Raw genomic sequence first — 19,411 nt, forward strand, 5'->3', positions numbered from 1 at the left:
CCTTGCCTTGCCTTGCCTTGCCTTGCCTTGCCTTGCCTTGCCTTGCCTTGCCTTGCCTTGCCTTCCCTTCCCTTCCCTTCCCTTCCCTTCCCTTCCCTTCCCTTCCCTTCCCTTCCCTTCCCATTATTGAGAGCTATGGTTCATTTAGAAGTACTGGGAAATCCATGGGGTTTTCAGCCAGGACCAGTGGCTTGGCTCCTCACCCTCCTTCAGAGCATCAGTTCAGCTTCAGACAAGCATTTCAGCTTCCCAGGCCATGAGTTCCTCCCTTGTTGGAGGAGGATTCTAGAGGTCATAATGCAGCGGTTTAACTAAGGTTTGCGAAGCTTTGGAAAATTTGAAAGGAAAGATTCTGTTCATCAGCAAATTATTACTATCAAAATAATATTAAATTGAAATTATTTTCAAACAAATAACAGGTTCATTTACTGATGATGGCTGTGAAAGGCATTAAATATTTTATTTTTAAATAAAACAAAATGACCTTGACTTGCCACCCACCAGAGTAATTTTCAGATTCAATTATTTTACTATTGAATAATTAACAGTGACCCTCATTTGCGGAACATTCAGGTTACAGAAGCTGTCAGTTTTAACTAGACTCCAAGGACTGAGCGTGGGCTTTGCACGGGGCTGGCTGATACCTTCAGAGAGCTTCCAAATGCAGGTTATTTTAAGGCTTATCACTGTTTCTTTTGCTGGGAAAATACCCACCTCTCCCTACCCTGTTTTCACAGAGCAGCAGGTTGGGAGGTGGAGAAAAGTGGCCTCAGGTTCTCTCACTGCTCTCCAGGGCACTGGTGGCACTGCTGCAGAGCACAGGGATACCTTCACCAGGCCATATGCTTGGGACCCAAGAAATCTGGAGGATTTGCCTCAAGTCTCTGCTCCCCATACCTTAGAGAAATCCAAGTAGTGGCCTCAGGTCCAGATCTAGCACGGAGAACTTCATCCCGGAAGTGATGGAGAAGCTGTGAACCATCTGTGGCCAGGACAGTATTCCCAACAGCAAGTGGGAAGCTGGAAAAAGCAGCTGCAGTAAGGGATGGCCCTACTGCATCTCCAACCTCCTCGTGGCAGCAGCACATCCCTCCACTGAGGTGTGAGTGCTGCTGGAGCATGATCCCTGCTGACACTGCAAGAGAAACCGGAGATTTGGGTCTTGACTTTGGACTCAACTTCACATCCAGATCCCATTCACCTCTGGATGTGAGGGAGAAAGCTGTTGAAATGTCTCCCAGCACCATGGAGGTATATTCAACACCCAGAGAAATCTCCACCTTTAAGGCCACCAGGTCAAGCCACTGGCCAGCAGTGGCTCCATAAGATACCTGGACCACACTGACCTGAGTGGGCATCCAGGCACCCACCTCACTCAGTGGTGTCACTGACACTCACCTCAACCAGTGTCCAAACAAGTTCTGTGCCCACAAATGGCTTTGCTGTGACACCACCTTCACCAACATCTCCTGAAGAGCTGCGCTGACCTCCAGGCCAGAGTCTGGGTGTGTGTTGAAATCAGCCCTGGCCCCTCTGCACATGCACACACTTGGGGCTGCACAGCCCCTGAGCCCCAAATCCTCTGAGGCACCAAGGAGGGCCACCAATTTGATTGGAGATAGAGCCCCTCTCCTATGAGTGAAAACAGAGAATTGGGATTGTTCAGCCTGGAGAAGCTTCAGGGTGACCTAATTGTGGCCTTCCAGTGCCTAAAGGGGCTCCAAGAGAGCTGGAGAGGGACTTTGGATAAGGGCCTGGAATGACAGGACACAGGGAATGGCTTCCCAGTGTCAGAGGGCAGGGCTAGATGGGATATTGGGAAGGAATTCCTGGCTGTGAGGGTGGTGAGGCCCTGGCACAGGGTGCCCAGAGAAGCTGTGGCTGCCCTGGGAAGCTGTTCCAGGCCAGGTTGGATGGGGCTTGGAGCAACCTGCTCTGTGGAAGGTTGGAATTGGATGGTCTTTATGGTCTCTTCTAACCTAAACCATTGCATGACTCCGTGATCAGCTACACCTCTCACCCCACGCTGTCTTCTTTCTCTTTCAGGTGGCTGGAGAGGAGAGGCTCCTGCGTGGCTCCACTCGTTTGTCCTCAGGGACCTCCAGCCCAGCAGCCGCTTCCTGCTGGGCAGCCTCTCTGCTGCAGATGTGGCTTCTCATCACTCCTGCTGTGCTGAGCCTCCCTGTGATGTGAGGCAGGGCAGGCACACACCAGGCAGAGACTCAATTTGTGTTGGTTTCTTTACTGAACAACCAGGCCAGTAACTTTTTCAGGAGGAGGGCAGGGAGAAGGGAGGGGAAGGGAAGGTGAGGTGAGTGTTTGGGCATCCCTTCCTCTTCCTCATCTGTCTGCCAGTTCATTTGATTTTATATGATCAGCATTGTTGACAGCCGGCTCATTCTTGGTCCTGGCCACCTTTCCACACCACAGCTTGGTTGTTGTTTCTCCAGCTCTCTAGGATAGAGTTGGAGCCATGGACAATTCCCTTGGAAAAGAGGAAGGAGAGAGTTGATCCAAGAAATGAGAGCTGCAAAGGAAATGCTTTTTCCTGCCCCAGCCAAGAGGGGAAAGACTTTTGATGGATGGATGAATGGATGACCTGCCAGGAGGTTTCCTGAAGCCCTGACTCACATTGAGGGGCTCTTGACAGGACATGTCAAGTGATGTGGAGTTCAGACTGTCTCCAGGGTTGCTCAGGACCTGAAGGACAACCCATCTGGTTCCTTCAGACTGAGGCAACCAGAGCACTGGTGAGAAGGTGGTTGGTTTTGTTCACTGGAGCGGAGCCTGAAGCCCCTCTGGGGAAGTCCAAGTAACCATGCTCTGAACTGCCTGGCAGGGATTATCCACCCTCTCACAACCATGGCCAGAGTGCAACCAGCATCCATGTCCCAGCTGTCACCTGCCCCTCGGGCCCTGCTTCTTAGGGAAACTTGTGTCCTGTATTGATGGTATTCAGGAGGAAACATGTGTGTTGCATTTTGTTTACGGCTGAATTTTTGGTGTCCCAACCCAAGCATCTCTATCCGCTGGTCTTGTACAGTGTTTGGGGCAGTTTTTGTCACACCCAAACAACCAGAGACCAATATTGTCCCACTCCATTGACCCTTTCTCCATCAGGGGTCAATGCATCAGCCCGTGGGCAGGATTTGAAGTGAGCCCAACACATCCCACTCTCACATGCTACCTGTTCATCCACTGGTCTCATAGGCAGAAGGTCTTCAGCCAAGGGATTTCACTAGTTTTCCTAGGCAGAGATAGGATAGGAGAGGTTTGCTGGATACCACCCTGAAGAGAGAAATATCCAGCCAAGAAAGGCCAAGTCATGAATTATATCATGGGTAGGGACTGGATTGTTACAGTTTGCTCTCCTAGAAGAACTGGCTGAGGCAACCACCTGTGTCCAGGTGAGCAGGTGAAGGGCTTTGCCTCTTGCCAGGTTCTGGTTTTTCAGTCAAGATGTCATTTAAGCAAAGTGACCCTTTCTACTGAGCTGCAACCCGAGCCCAGGGCAGGAAGGTGAAGACAAATATCTGTCTGGTGTCTTGGGGCACAGGGAGGCAGATGTGTGACCTTGGACTACCTGAGCATCCCAGGGTCTTTCCTCGAGGAGGTGAGCTGAGGAGTCCTAGTGCCCTCTTGGTGGGCTGAACCCCTTTACTGTGTTAAGCCAGGTAAGGAAGAGTGAGAAGGTTTCCCAGGATTAGTGCTTACCCAGGCTGAGTGCCATGGGAGGAAGAGCAATAGCCCCAAAATCCCCCTGAGTGTTTTTAGGCCTGGCCTTTGCAGCAGTCCGTTTATTCCTTGGTTTGTGCTCCTCCAATAAATATCATTAATTCCTTGGCATTTGAATGCATGGAAAGGCTTAGGAAGCATCTGACACAGCGAAGTCCATTGCTTTTTATTCCCATTTCCTGCAAAACTTCTCCCATTGTTTATTGCTTCAGATTTTGCTGAGAAACTGCAGCAACTTCCATGGCTTTTGTTCCAACAAGAAACCTCTCTAGCTTTCAGTTGAACACCTGTGGATGTGTCTGACATGAACAGAAATCCTCCTGCTGCATCCTGTCCAAAGTGCTGCTCCTTGAGGTCCTCAGGGCTGTAGCACCCAGTTTTCCTGATCCAAGGTTTTGTGAAGGAACACACCAAGGCTTGTATGCAGGGTGACAAGCCACACCCCCAGCTAAAAGTTGTATGTGAGGACTTCATGGCCAAGGGGCTCACTCAGATCAGGAAAGCAGACAAGGAGGGAGAGCTACAAGCAGGAAAGTCCTCTCAAAGTGCCCATATACGAGCACGGAGTTGCTGTGAACATCTCCCCTTTATCCAGGACATCAGTGTCTTCTGAGAGACCAAGTGACACAACTACTGCCTGCAACTCTGCAAAACTTGTGTCCTCTGAGCTGCAGGTGGGAGAGGGATGAAACCCTGATTGCTCAGCCCTGCAAAGGCAAGGAACTACCTCAACACCACGAGGTCATGCTGGGAATCGCGTTCTTCTGCCCCTTTCCGGTCCTGTAGTCATGCCCTGCTTTTCCACACATCTGGCCCCATCAAGCCAGTCTCCACCAGCTTTTCATCATGCACAGGCTGAGTGTCTGCACAGGATGGGGATACAAGTGTCAGCTGCTTTCCAGGAGCACCCACTCCTGTGTCTCTTATATGTCAGTGATGTTGAAGTGCCACTTCGCCATCTCCTTCTCATTCAGCAGAGAAGGAGTTTTTCTGTGTGGTCAGGATGCCTGGTGGCCCCACCTCACCTCTCCCTTCAGACTGGTGTGCTGTAAAAAAGAGGTGTGGAGAATCCTACTGAAGGACTGGATGGGATGGAGGAAACCTCCAGAGGTTTCCTAGTGCCAATACCATGTCCCACATCAGCACCTATTTTAACAATTTCAGTGAGAGACATCACCATCTCCCCTGGATTTATATCATAGAATCATGAAAGGGGTTGGGTTAAAGCTCATCTCGTTCCAGCCCCCCTGCCATGGGCAGGGACACCTTCCACTAGCCCAGATTTTTCCAAGCCCCATCCAACCTGGCCTTGGACGTTTCCAGGGGTATCTTACTTTCCAGACTCTGTAGATGTTAGTTGTCTCTACACATCAGAGCCCAACAAGACCCTCAGTTCCCGTGTCCCATCCTTCAAGCCGTGTCCCAGGCCAGGTCCTGCCCTCCTGGGGGTTCCCCATGGTTCAGGGATGCTGTGGAAGGAAGTGAATGAGGCACAGAGCAAGGAGCCTCTCACCCAATAGGAAAGAGTTGGGGGCTGGGAATGAACAAAAAAAAATTTATCCCCAAACTTTCATGGCTTTTTTCTGATTATTTCACCCTTTTTACCAGTATTCAATGTTGATTCTCCCTCCAAGCCTGTTCATGAATCAAACTTTGCAAAAAAGGATGACTTTTGAACCTTTCTTTTGGAGGAAGCAAACATGATTACTCTCCTCCCACTCACCAACATGTGTGCACAGGCCACTGCTTTTTCCTTGTGAAAAGTCAGTAATTTTTTTGGATGAAATTCCATCTCTGCTGAATTCTGTGAAGTGAACCATGGATCTTCATTTTTAAGTCTCTTGATTAACTACAGAAGTCATAGCAGCTGCTTGTAAAGGCAAAGGACTGAGCGAGCCAAGAGACAGAAAGGGAGACAACATTTTTTTAGGAATTGCTCCATTCCTGAGGACTTCCATAAGCACAAAGAATCACGGGAAAAAGAAAGGAAAAAAACACTGTTAAAGAACCAGCCAGACTTTCTGTAACCACTGAACTCTTATTTTTTTGGCTGCACAGCACCACTGCCAGTGGTTTGGCAGCCCTGAGAGCCTGTGAAATATTGTGTATGTACTTATACTTGTCATGTCATCATGTACAGCATTGTCCAGGCGGGAGCAGGAGCTGGAGGGAGACCCAGGGCTGGGAGATGGTGCTGGAGCAGGAGCCCCGTGTGTGCACCTGCATGAGGGGAGGGTGGTGGATGCCAGCCCATACTGGGGTCAGACTTGTACTTGCCTTTTCTGTACATGTCAATATTCAAACATATCCATGAATAAAGCACACACGCATTTTCCTGATCCCCTCACTCCTGTCTGCAATTCCAGCTTGTCCATGCCAGCACGTCCAGGAGGGTGCTGAGCTCACTGCTCCTGTGCTCTAAGGGCAGCTGGAAGAAATGGGGGATTGTTTTGTGGGGGTTGGAAGAGTGGGGGGGCTCAGATGAGCCGTGTTTGGCTGGAATCACAGAATCCTAGAGTATCTTCAGCTGGAGGGACCCACAGGGATCACCCAGTCCTACCCCTGGCCCTGCCCAGAACCCCCAACAGCCCCACCCTGGGCATCCCTGGCAGCGCTGCCCAAATGCTCCTGGAGCTCCGGCAGCCTCGGGGCCGTGCCCATTCCCTGGGGAGCCTGGGCAGTGCCCAGCACCCTCTGGGGGAAGAACCTTTCCCTGATATCCAACCCGACTCTCCCTGACACAGCTCCAGTTGTTCACTCAGGTCTTGTCCCTGGTCCCAGAGACCAGAGACTGGAGCTGCCTCTCAGGAGGAAGCTGCAGACAGCTCTGAGGTCTCCTCTCAGCTCCAAACCCAGCTCCAATCTGGTGTCTTCCAACAAGGAGGGGTGACAGGTGAAAAACAGCTCTGCTGAGATGGAAAGGCATCAGTGTCACCAGGGAAGGAGACATGAGTCCCCACACAAGTCCTGGGGCTGTTTGTGTTGTCTGCGGCGGTGAAACATGCAAAGGTTTGGGAGCAGTTTGGGGCAGATTTGGCTCAAAACTGGTGCCAGCACAGGAAGAGGGAGGCACTGCAAGATACAGCAGGGATGGGAATAATTGCACCTGCAGTTAAGGGCCTGGGGAGCCACTGATGCCAAGATGTCACCATGTGTCCCACTGAGTGGAAATAACTGGGGAAGGCTGGTGCTGCACCCCTGTGCTGAGCAAAGGAGGAAGGGAGGTGGAGGAGAAGGGAGGGTGATGGTTCATGCCAGCCAGGAAGACTTCTGTTCATAACGCTGTCCACGTCACTAATGGGTGTCTTCCCTGATGGGGGAGACGTTCAGATTTTTGCCAGGAGAAAAAAGGAGGCGAATGGGACTTCATGCTTCTCAGTCTCCAGAGAGGTGTTTATTAATTCTTATCTAAGGAGTACAAGCCACTGGCGTGGCCTAGACATAGCACAGAGCAGAGAATGCAGCAAGAAGACAACTTACCAAGATTTCACAGCCTTTTTAAAGGTAAATTACCCAATGAAAGCTTAAAACACAAGATATTTCCACTTTTTTACCAATGTCCAACAAGTTCCTAAATCACATAGACAGGAACTGCAGAATTCTGTATCCAATTATCCCAGACCACTATTGCTGCAAAATATGGAGTTAGTGAAGAAGGATAAAGAAGCTTTTAACTACAACTTATCCTCCATTTTGAGGTTTTCTACTTCTATCTATTTACTATGCAAATAGACCTAAAAACTCTAAATTTTTCACCCTGTGATAATCTCACATAGTATTCTATCACCTAATTCACACCATTGTAGATTCTTCCCAGAGGCTAGGCAAATTTTCCCATGGACAAAGGCCAAAAGCAGTACTGTCCAGGGGGGTAAAAACCTTTCACAACAGGCAGAGAAATATTCTCTGCATTCTAGGTTCCCACATGTTCATGCCATGAACATCTGTGAGCTATTTTTGGCAACTTAAAAAGAGGAATCACAGGAAAATTGATTAGAGGCAAATGGAATGTTTTCTTGCCAATTCTGGGCAGGAAAAAAATCTAGAAAACAAATGCATATAAAATTTATATAAAACTAATGAGTGAAATTCAAGACAGTTCTTAGAGTGAGTAAATGGTTGAACACATAAACATAACACTTTTTCCTCCCAAAAATCATGTTTGCCTCCATACATGCATGGAGCAGCTGAGGGTTAGGGATGGACTTAGACGCTCCTCAAAGCCTTTTCCCTCCCGACATTGCCCAGACTGGGGTTTTGCTGAGCAAAGGATAATTCTGAACCTGAAACTCCTGTGAAAGCCTTGCAGCTCTGAGGTATTTTCCCTGGCTCTCAGCAAGCAGCTGCTCCGCCAAGGTCAGCACCCAAGAGGCTGGTGGGGCCAGTCCAGGGCCACACAGTGATGGGGTGACAGGGGCTGCTGGGCTCCAGGGGGTCCTGGTGTTGAAGGAGATCTCAGGACTCCCCAGTGGGACTCGCCCAGGCTCTGCACTCAGATCAGCATGGGGCAGAGCATGGGGCTGGCTGGAGCAACCCTGCTCTGGGATGTAACAACTGGCTCCAAGAAAGCCTGGAAATCATCCTAAATTTGGGGTGAGGAGAATCTGGAGCAGGAGAAGCACTAATAGCTGGAAGAAATTGTGGCTGACCCTCACTTCTACCCCAGCTCTCGGTCTGGGTATGGTTTTGGGGGCTGCTGGCTGTGCCCACAACAAAACTGAGCGCCCCTCCCTCCGACAGCCACAGACATCAAACACTGAGGAAAGAGTAGATGAAGTGATTTTTCCACATTCCCAGAGAAAAGGTCTTACAACCTCTGTAGCTCCCAGGAAAGGATGGACAGGGCTTGGACTTTAAAGTCCCTTCCAGTCCAAACCATTCCATGATTCCATGACAGACCAGAGCCTGGGGCAGCACTGGAGGTTTGGAGGAGAGACCTGCAGATGGGACCCACAATCCTCATCACACTGTGACTGCAGACACAGCACAAGCAAAATCCTGCAGCTGATGTTCAACTGCTGCAAGGGGATGTTGAAATCAGAAACAACAATTTACCATACGTTATCTCTGAGCAAACAGTGCTAAAATGCTGATGGGGTGGAGGCATCTTGCTTCGGTGTTATTAAAACACTGAATTTCTGCGGAAACAGCGGATGTTTGCCAAAGGGAAGAGCTGCAGAATTAGCTCTGACATGAAAAATGTTCAAGTCATTTTGCGGGGATTTTTCTAAGGAGAAGTGGAAATGATTTCTGAGCAAGAATCCCAGGGAACATGTTTTCCAGGGAATTTTCCCAATGGAAATCCTGCCAGTCACTCTGTTGCAGGCACATTGTGGCTGGAAAGCAGAGCTGATGAAGCAGCCAGGGAGCTGCAGGTGGGATGGATGGAGACACCAGCTATGTCCATGCTGTGCTGTAATTCCCCATCAAGACAGTACTTCACTATCAGCCATCCCAGCCCAGACCTACCCACTAAAGTTCTGCTTCCAAATTAAATTCAGGGATCAGCTTGAGGAGAGATGAAATCCCATCCTCCCGTGGCATTGCTGGTCACCACGGACTGGGGGAGACGAGAAACAGCCCCAGCCCCACAGGCTGTGGGATCATGGAGCTGCACCTGCGCTGCTTGTCAGCAGCAGGGAAATAAAGAGGAGAAAGACATTGTCCTTCTTGGCAGAGCCAGAGTGACCCAGTCAGTGGCTTTTTTGGCTAAATTCTCTGCAGATGTGGTTTCTGAGTGATGCATGTGGCCTGAGTGAGGGCCCAGGAATATAGAGAAGAGAGCTGATCCTGCAGCTGATGGTAGAATCACGGAATAGCTGGAGCTGGAAGGAGCTGTAAAGATCATCTTTTTCCACCCCTTGACATGGGCAGGGACACTGTCCACTATCCCAGGTTGCTCCAAGCCCTGTCCAATCTGGCCTTGGACACACTTCTAGGGATGTGGCAGCCACAGCTTCTCGGGGCACCCTGTGCCAGGGCCTCACTTCCCTCACAGGGAAGAATTTCTTCCCATCTACCCCTGCCATTCCGCCTTGTCCTAAACCTACATGCCACTGAAAAACATCCAATTCAATGCAGTTTGAGTCCTCAGATCTTGCTCTTTGTTTGTGGGGAGGATTTACCTCTTCTGAGACATCTCCAGATGTCTCTTGGGATCCCAAATTCCAAGTTTGTCACTGAGTCTCTGGAGTCACCAGGAGAAGAGGTGCCTCTAAGGACATCATGTACCTTACCTCAGAGCTTCCATAGGGGGATGATGGTGTCCCAAAATCCTGTGGCCAAGGGTGTTGGGACTCTGACACAGTCTGGGGAAGCGTTGCTGTTCCCAGCCATCCTGCAATGGGGAATGCGAGGAGCTCAGCCCACCTCCAGTGATGCTGACACCTGGGTCCCCAAGCCTCGTTACCAGGCAGAAGACTCATCAGCAGGTGTCATCACCTCATCAGAAAATCTCCCCCCACCTTATGCCTTTGGAAAGATCTCAGTGGTTCCACTCTGACCCTTCAATCCCTGCTTTGCTGCTTGATTAGTTCAGAAACCAAAAACCCCGGGGAGAAACTCAAGAACATCTGCTAATTCTTTTTGCCCAAATGGCAATGTGTTAGCTGTGGAACTCTGGCTCATTTGTACACCTCTCTTCCTCCTCTCTTCCCATCAATGGGGAAAAAAGGAAATGTTGGTGCTTTTGCCATATCAATAGCTGATTTACCACCAAGCAGTGATGTGCAACTATCCAAGAGCTGCCCCAAAGCCCACATTCTGCTGGGTGGAACACCACCCAGCCTCCAGGCCAGGATTTCTGGGGGAGTTAAATTGTTTTTTAAAAAGACTTAAAGTCACTTCTTCCTGTAGGTGGTTGATATTTAAGGTTTGTGGAAAGAAAAGCCGGACAGCAAATTCTTCTCTGGCTCCTTACCCAAAACCATTTATTAATGACAACTGATGACAAAGATCATCATCCTGGATGTACACAAAGCCTTGGAAAACCTCCATGCTCTCTTTCCTGCCTTCCTGTCAAACCTCTTTTCTTCGCTACAACACAAGAAAATTCAGAGCAGGGATTAAAAATGGCCCCATCCCTCTGTGGTTTTCCCTGCTGTCCAAAATAAAGCAGCTTTAAAACCACTACCCCCTGCCCATTTCATTTCAAGTCTGGACACCCCACGCTGTGCTGTCAGTCTGGCATCCTCCGCTCAGCTCTGCAGCAATTGCTGGGAATTGGGCTTCTGCATCCCAGTTTAATGCCATGGAATGAAGCAGCAAAATGGTCTTCGGAGGTGATGGTGACTGAAACCTTCATGGCTCATAAATGTTGGGTTCAACTCTGCTTCATCCCAGCAGTGCTTACTGTCAAAGTTAGAGAGTGACATAAAAATAAATGGAGAACAACAGATTGCGTCCCGGCGGGACTTGGGCTGTGGATGCCTGGGTGTTATGGACCAAGTGAGAGCTTTAGACAAGCCCTGCCTTAGGCTCAGATTTTTGGCAGCAGCTCTACTGAGGTGACCTGCACCTAAATCCCTCTGGCTCGCAAGTCCTTAAGGATGGCTGATTAGCTCTATTATAAAATGTGTTACTTATTGAGCAGACAGGAGACAATAGACAAAAGGCCTTAAACAGTTACTTATACACAGTATAGAACAGAAGAACTGCTAGGAGATTACATCAAACAGTGCACGACATAAAGGTACCTGTATTACAGCTAGCAAAGACACAGTATGGAGCAGGAGTCAATGGGACTCACCACCAAACTGCTGATAGTGTACACAGAGTCTTTTCACTCAGCCCTCCAGAGAGTAACCACAGATTTTGTGTCCCAGCTTTGGGCAAAAGCCCCACCAATTTCTAGAGAATGTGCAGAAGACTTTTGCTTTGTGAAAGGCTGGTGTAGCTTTTATAGTGTCTAAAGTGGAGTGTCTGTCAGCTTATCTTTTCACAATCTTGCTTACCCAGCAAGGTGTTTATTGTCAGCTAGTAGTGTCACTTCCATGGTGCCTGAATAACCATGAGGCAGGCGGTCTTTAGTGAGTTATTTCACCAAACTGCAAGCTTTGGTGAAGGGCAAGGAGCCTTGCACCAGCTAACGAGCAGCAGGTAAGTTCTTGTGGCGGGGACATGTTCTGCTACACCGTAGGTGGGAGAGGAGCGGCCACCTCTGACATCTCCCAGCTTTTGTGTGGATCTGAAACACCAGCCGGTGCCAACATTTGATAAATCATCAGCAAAACTGGTGATACAGCTTCCAGGGAGGGCAGATTTTCCTCTTCGGATTTAAACAAAGAAATTTACGGGGAAAATTATCAGTGAGAGTAAGAAAGGGAAGGGACTGAAATTTTATAGTTCTCTTGGGGTTATGTCGTGGTCAGCAGCTCCTCACAAGGGGCAGCAGAGGGGCAGCTCTGATCTCTACTCTCTAGGACCAGGAACGGCACCCAGGGAACGGCTGGAGAGCAGGGAAAGGCTCTTCCCCCAGAGGGTGCTGGGCACTGCCCAGGCTCCCCAGGGAATGGGCACGGCCCTGAGGCTGCCAGAGCTCCAGGAGCATTTGGGCAGCACTGCCAGGGATGCCCAGGGTGGGGTTGTTGGGGAGGCTGTGCAGGGCCAGGGGTGGGACTCGATCTTTGCGAGTCCCTTCCAACTTGGGACAATCTGTGATTCTATTTAAACCCTGAATGCAGAAGCTCTGAGTTTTGGGACTGTGGAATCACTGAATCATTTGGGTTGGAAAAGACCTTTAAGACCATCGAGCCAAACCAGTTAAGGAGCAGCTGTATCGTGACAGCTGGGACTCATGACACCAGTGCTGAGAAGGTGGGAGCAAATAAATTCCTCCTTCAACCCTCACCATCCCAAGCAACCTGCACAGAGCACGAGCCCCTTTTTCTATATAATCATAGAATTTTTTAGGTTGGCAAAGACCCCTAACATACTGAAAACTTCGTTAACATACTGACACCTCTTTGGGATGCTCTTCCCTTCTCCCACCCTTCAGAGACAGCCACAGAGATCAGGGACGAAGAGCTGCCCTAAGGCACCTGGGGAAAGGTGAACCTGAGGGTGATGGGTTGAAATGAAAACTATTTAATGACTGTCTCTACCTGCAACATCTACAGATATAACTCACCCCCCCATCCTCCGGCAAAGGACACGTCCCCCCTTCCTCCTCCCAAACTCAGTACCTGGCAGGAGCCCACTGATACCCACCACCACCACCACAGCAGAAAGTCACCCCAGTGAGGAGCCTTCAAAACCACCTTGAATTATTTTTTTCCTCTATTTTAAGAAAACAAACAGGAGGAAAAATTTTAACCAGATCATCTACTTTTTATTTCAGAGGAAAGATTTGCATTATTTACTTTTATTTATATACATGTACTTCACATTTGTATTTAAAATGCACAGACCTCCCAAGAATTTTCTCGTTCCGGCTTTAAATTAGCTGTTATTTTACAATACAAAAAAATTATACCAAAAAACTGCAGTCCTAAATGTGTGTATGTATAACACCCACAACCCCAGCAATGAAATAGTTTACAATACTTGCTCCTATTTACAAATGAATGCAATAAATGCTAAATTATACATATTAACAAACTAAGCTCAAGTCTGAACACGGATAAGAATCATAAATAATTACAGAACAAAGAGGAAAAAAAATCCAGAATACAATTAATTCAAGGATCTTAGTTTAAAGAACATTTATTGTGCACAATTTTCAGAGTAATATAAAACTCTCTTTTTTTTTCTTTTTTTTTTTTTTAAAAATGGACTGACAAATGATACACTCTGCGACAATTGTTATTTTTTTCCTTCTTTCTACTGCTGAGGTTTTTCTAATCAATACTAAACTGAGAGGAAATGTCTAAAGAATTATAGTACCTGGAAGACGCACACAAATAGTCTGTGTAGTGTCAGAACGAAGAAACAGACTGAACAAAACCTGCCCTGATGCAGAAAAAACCAGCATATACACATACTGTAGTTGTCCTGGCATGGAAACTCAGCTCATTTCAGCAGCTACCAACAGAAAAACCAGGAATTTGACTAAAATTGCAAAGAACACATCCAAAAATGAGGAGCACACCCCAAGCCATCCCTTCCCTTCCTTCCACAGCCCCAACACTCCGCGAGCACCTTCCCACTAAAGCCCACCCAGCTCCCTCTCCCACCTGCTCCTGCAGTTCAGCCCAGGAGGCTCGGCCAAGTCAACCCCTTCCCTCCACTTCCCCGGGCTATTCCCAAATGAAGATAAACCACGAGGGGCAGAGACAGCCACCACTTACTGGGAGGGACAGACGAGGTCGGAAGTTGCTCCGGGCACGCGGAGTCTGCTCGTTGCTTTCTCACAAGCTCAGTGCAGCAAATCCCTGTTTCCAGTGAAAAGGGGTTTAAGGTTCTGAGATGCAGCTGATGCCCTAAGTCCCTAACTGAGGGTCTCATGGAAAAGGAAAAGCAGCTGGGAACACCTGGAGCAGCAAAGGATGGAGGGGCAGCCCAGCTCTGTGGCACTTGAATTCCAGCAGCTTATGGAAAAGGCCTGAAGTTCGATTTCAGCCTCAAACCCTCCTTTCAGCTCATTTAGGGCCAAGCAAGCTGACCTGCCGTTTACAACCATCCCATAAACCCAGTGCCTTGGTAATGTGGATCTTGGTAACATTTCCTGCAGAGAAATGGTGCTTCTGAGCAATCTTTAGTACATGAACTCCCCGAAGGAGTGTGGCTCTGCCCGTGGAGGCTGCCACACCAACGGCACTGTACCATCAAATTTTGGGACATTATATGCCATGACTTGATACTGATCACAGGCACTACCCCATCATAAATAGCTTTATTTTGGTAATTTCAATACAACGCATTTTAAGCCCAGGGAGAGGAATATAACAACCGAAAAGTTGTGTCTCATAAATCTTCTTGTATCCAAAATATTGAGCCAGAGAGTGGCAAGGTCATGCTACAACTAGTCCAGAGAAAATTCTGGGCTAAAACCCACGGAAAATGGTGAATTAAAAAAAAAAAAAAAAAAAAAAAAAGTGCTATTTGGAGATTTGGAGATCCAATGGCACCATTGTTTTCTAGAATAAAAGGGCCCCAACAGTTCTGAAATTTTATTATTAAATGTTTTAAAGGCTCCTCTCACAGAATAAAAATGTTCGGAGAGTTGAGACATTGAATGCTGAATTTCAGCCAGTTATAAACACCTGAAAATAGTGATTCTGAATGGAAACACTGCCACAATTTTAGTAACAAAGGCCGTAAACTACTGATTTAATCCTCCACATGGTGACCACTTCAAGGACATTTATTACTCTCTCTTTCAAATGGAAAAGCCATATTTTACTTGGTTTCTACATTTAAGTGAAATGCATTTGAACATACAGAAGTCAAGTTATGCCTCCCTGTTTTACAAGATGTCATGATATAATCTGATGTTTAAAGCTCTGGAAAATTATCTAATACTGATCAGATGAAGAAGTTACTAAGACAAAACTCATACATCATTTAAAATGCATCAAAAATACATTCAAGATTTTTTTCTGGATTATATACCCTTTAAATCTCTCCATGTTCTGCACATTACTGCAGAGTTAATGTACAAGTGCAAAATCTGTGTGTCATTTGTCATCTATGTACAGATTCTCCCATGAAATAAGGTTGCTCTTTCTCCCCCACCTCACCTCCAAATGAAATAAACCCTAAAATCCTTCACTTTTGACATTGGCCTGGTGATAAACCACCAGCAATTCTCCTTTCCCCTATCCTTTCCCACTTTTTTCCCTGTTTACCTCTAAGCTGGGATGAAACTGCAGCAGAGCTATGTATGAGAGTTCTCCCTCATCAAGATGGAGATCACATGCAGAGCAGAGCTACATCCTAAGGGAGCTGGTTCCTTTTATTTATACAAGTAACTCTTGTCCCTCTATTTACATTTTTTGGTTCTAACAAACCCTGACTTTGATCATTTTTGCTCATTTTTCCAATATCTGACACCTCATTTTGCAGCCACACTCCTGGGCACACTGGTTGTGTGTGCAGACCAGATAGCCCAGCTCTCCAGGAGTGAGAAAACCTCCCAAACTCCATATTTATGTCTTATTAATGTAAAAATCTGTCACCCCTCCAGGCCTACAGTTCTGAAAGCTGTTTCTGATCAGGAAAACCCAACAACTTTAAGCACCTGCTCAAGGGCTGTCCTGAAGAGGGAAACTTAAGCACAGGGGCTTTCACCATCTGGGTTGGCAGTTCTCCTCCCAAAAATAGCTGGAGAACCAAGAAGAAATCTCCAAAGATGAGGATGCGCACAATGGCTGAAAACATGTAGTAACAGGGGAGGGATTTTAGTCCAGGCTAATTTCTCCAGTTCAGATTAACCCCATCACTGATCAAGTTAGAAAATATTATCAGGAGATGAATCTGTCTGAGGTAATCCGTGCATCAGGTAAAACTTAAATTGACTAAATCCCTTCACTCTAAGACAAAGCTCAAGCCTTTTCCTCTCATAATTCCTTCTTCCCAGAGAGCATTTAAACTTCTAGTTTAGAAAGAGATGCATTTATATATATTTATATATATAATGCATTTTTTCCCAATATTTTTCTGCAGTCCCAATATTTTTTTTCAGTTTCATTGCACTTGTTAAATGACACGTTAAATCAGAATTATCATCCACAACAGTCCTTAAACCATCAGGCTGCTCCCATCACCACTGCCCAGACACACCCAGCAATTCACCTCTTTATTGCGATGCTGCCATGCTCCAAAGAGCTTCTTCAAAATACATGGTTAGAAAAAAACCACTCCAGAAATGAGTGGCTGATATGTGACTGATCACCAGAACACACACAAAAAAGATGCAGTTATTTGGGTTTCAGCTTGGAAAGGTGCTACCTGGCCAGGTCCAAGAGCACTTCCCTTCCGTGTGTTACTTCTCCTTTTAATAAATAGCAGATGTCCTCAACAGAACCCACCAACCCAGTGACCTGGGTGAATCCTCAATTACTGTGATGAAGCCACAATCACACACCTTGTTTGGCATCTTCACTAACATCTTCCTACCAGCTCCAGCACCACAGCATCGTGTGGCCCTGGCCCTGCACCACATTCCCAGCTCCAGGGAGACACTGAGCACCACCACACACAGATGGATGGGTTAAGTCCAGCCTTGAGCCTCAAAATACAGTCCCAACTTGTCAGAGTAGTTCAGATGGTTCGATGCACCCCCCAAATGCCAAACCTTCTCTTCGCTGTTTGCAAGTCTCATCCTTTCACCAACCAGCCACTTCTTCAACATCAAACAGAGCTCAAGCCCAACAGGAAATACCAGATCTGATCATGTAGAACTCAAACCTGTGGCAAAACAAAGCTGCTCTGCTTCATTTTTATTTAAAGTTCTTTTTTTACTTCATCCTCAAGTGATCTGGCACCCAGAGTGTTGCTCTTCACACCCTGTAAGAAGATGGAGCAAATCATAACCACTGAGGAGCAATGCCTCCAAGCTCAGCTCTTATCCAGAAGGATGGCGGGAGGGAAGGGGAGGAAAGAGGCCAAAATCAGAAAAATATGATGTATCTGACCTGGAACACAGACTGCCTCTATGAAAATGATGGTGAAACTGAGTTTTCTTATGAGATACTGAAACTCTACGTGCCTTCCAGATATTTCCATCTGGGTGAGTAGTTGGTTGGTCAGGAAAATGTGATTTTCCTCTGACTGCACAGGACAGAGAACACAGAGTGCCTTGGGTGACTCTAGATGTGAGTATACATACCTTTAAAAGGAATTTAATTATGTTAAAAAGCAGCGTGTGTAGCAGTCTCCTCACTCCCTAGATCTGTTCAAGTCTAGGCACTTGTGTGTGGTGTACTCCAAGCAGGTTAAGACTATGTAAACACCGAGTCTTTCTAAAGCAACATCCAACTTTCCAGTTATTTCACGTGGTCTGAGCAACATAACCTTTAAACCATCCAAGCTTTTGTGTTCCTGGACCATGATGACTACAAAAAGGCTGTGCCTGGAAGAGAGTTCCACTGAAATAATGAGGGAACAATTAAATATTAAATGAAAACAAAGGATGAAGATGCTTTGAAGATTAATAGTAGTGTTTATGTGTTGAGAGCTGACACCTGTAAACACTGGATCTTTTTCTTTTTGTACAGTTTGATAAATACATGAACTACAAAGCACTTCCCATGTAGAAACCTGAGTGTCATTCATATTGGACTACTGTTGTATTTACACTGACCAGGAATGGCGGCATCGGACCGTACCGCACCTGCAATAAAATTATTTTGCTTAAACTTGAAGAAAACAAAGGAGCAATCTGAAGCCATGTGTCAGTAAAACTTAAGTGGAGCAGTTGTCAAATAAAGCCAACTAGCACGTAGATGAGAGAAAAAAATTGGGTTCAAGGAAGTTGTGTTTTTTTCCGGGTGCTTCTAGTCTCTTGGGACACAACATGGAAATCTTTCTCCTCCTCCTCGGTATTACATTTCCATTTTGTTTAAAACCCTAGACAGTTTCTGATGTCCATGCATCAAATACAGGTTCCTGGCTGTGCAGGGGGCTGCTGCTTCCGATTTCGTATCGCGCCCGATTTCTCTTTGTAGGCAATTGGCATCTGTTGTGAAATGTCCACCAGCGCACTGGCCACTGCGAGACCTGAGGCAACAAAACAAAGAGTCAGGAAACAGAACAGCCACAGTAACAAATCCTTCAGAAACAGCTGAGAAAATCCCTCCAGGCCACAAAACGTGTAGAATTTTTTAAATAAACTAGAGAAGTGTTTTGGCTTAAGAATTAAACTCCAGCCAATATTCTGAAAGGAGCTGAAATACTGCATGTTTAATTAGAAGCAACAGCAGGAGGAAAAGATGCAATAGGAGTGGGTATTACTGGATGTAAAACTCTCAACATTGAAGCCTGAACCCTTAATATTGAAGGTGCCTTTCTCTATTCTCTATTGTAGATGGACTACAATAAACCTGAAAGCAAATGTGTATGGAGGTTTCACCGCACTTCCCATGGATACGTCACCTCCGCAACCTCCTCATGGCAGATGAGGAAATCATGGAATGGTTTGGATTGAAAGGTGCCCTAAAGCCCATCCAGTTCCACCCCCTGCCTTGGACAGGGACACCTCCCACTAGACCAAGTTGCTCCAAGCCCCGTCCAACCTGCCTGGAACACTTCTAGACATGGGGCAGCCACAGCTTCTCTGGGAACCCAGTGCCAGGGCCTCCCCAGTCTATTCACAGACAAACCTACATCAGGGACTTAGCTCAATCCAGCTCAACACCAAACCATCCAATTCAAACCCTGCTAATCCTCTTTCAAGAGCCTTTCCTTCACCAAGCTCGCTGGGCACTGGGGAACCCAGTAAAATTCCACACTGCCCAGGAGATGCCCTGACATCAGTTTTAGGTGTGAAGGGGTTGAGAACAAGGATATCTTAAGTTGGATGGAGAAAACCTCTTTGTCCAGAGCTCCTAAGAGGAGGGTAGAGATGCTCTGAAAGGACTTGTAGTGACAGGACACGGGGGAACGGCTTCAGACTGACAGTGGGCAGGGTTAGATGGGATATTCTTCCCTGTGAGGGTGGGGAGGCCCTGGCACAAGTTGCCCTGAGGCTGCCCCATCCCTGGAAGTGTCCAAGGCCAGACTGGATGGGGCTTGGAGC

At 47.2% G+C, this 19,411-nt stretch overlaps 2 protein-coding genes across 3 annotated transcripts in view; one reads left to right on the plus strand and one right to left on the minus strand.

Moving 5' to 3' along the window:
• The window catches only part of LOC121661606 (GDNF family receptor alpha-4), a 68,149-nt gene extending 62,075 nt beyond the window's left edge, over positions 1 to 6,074 (plus strand). Inside the window, exon 8 of the mRNA XM_042021967.1 lies at positions 2,047 to 6,074. Coding sequence (XP_041877901.1) covers positions 2,047 to 2,193 — 147 coding nt within the window. The 3' untranslated portion in view covers positions 2,194 to 6,074. The remainder of the gene's footprint in view (positions 1 to 2,046) is intronic.
• An 8,473-nt stretch (positions 6,075 to 14,547) lies between these two features.
• Positions 14,548 to 19,411, minus strand: part of ATRN (attractin) — a 153,847-nt gene continuing 148,983 nt past the window's right edge. For both annotated transcript variants that reach the window (XM_042021968.1, XM_042021969.1), the window contains one exon: positions 14,548 to 18,393. In XM_042021968.1, coding sequence (XP_041877902.1) covers positions 18,269 to 18,393 — 125 coding nt within the window. In that variant the 3' untranslated portion in view covers positions 14,548 to 18,268. The remainder of the gene's footprint in view (positions 18,394 to 19,411) is intronic.

This window comes from Corvus kubaryi, unplaced genomic scaffold, assembly GCF_017639235.1.
Source record: "Corvus kubaryi isolate FWS band 111438036 unplaced genomic scaffold, C.kubaryi_AGA036_p1.0 37182, whole genome shotgun sequence".
Classification (NCBI taxonomy): Eukaryota; Metazoa; Chordata; class Aves; order Passeriformes; family Corvidae; genus Corvus; species Corvus kubaryi.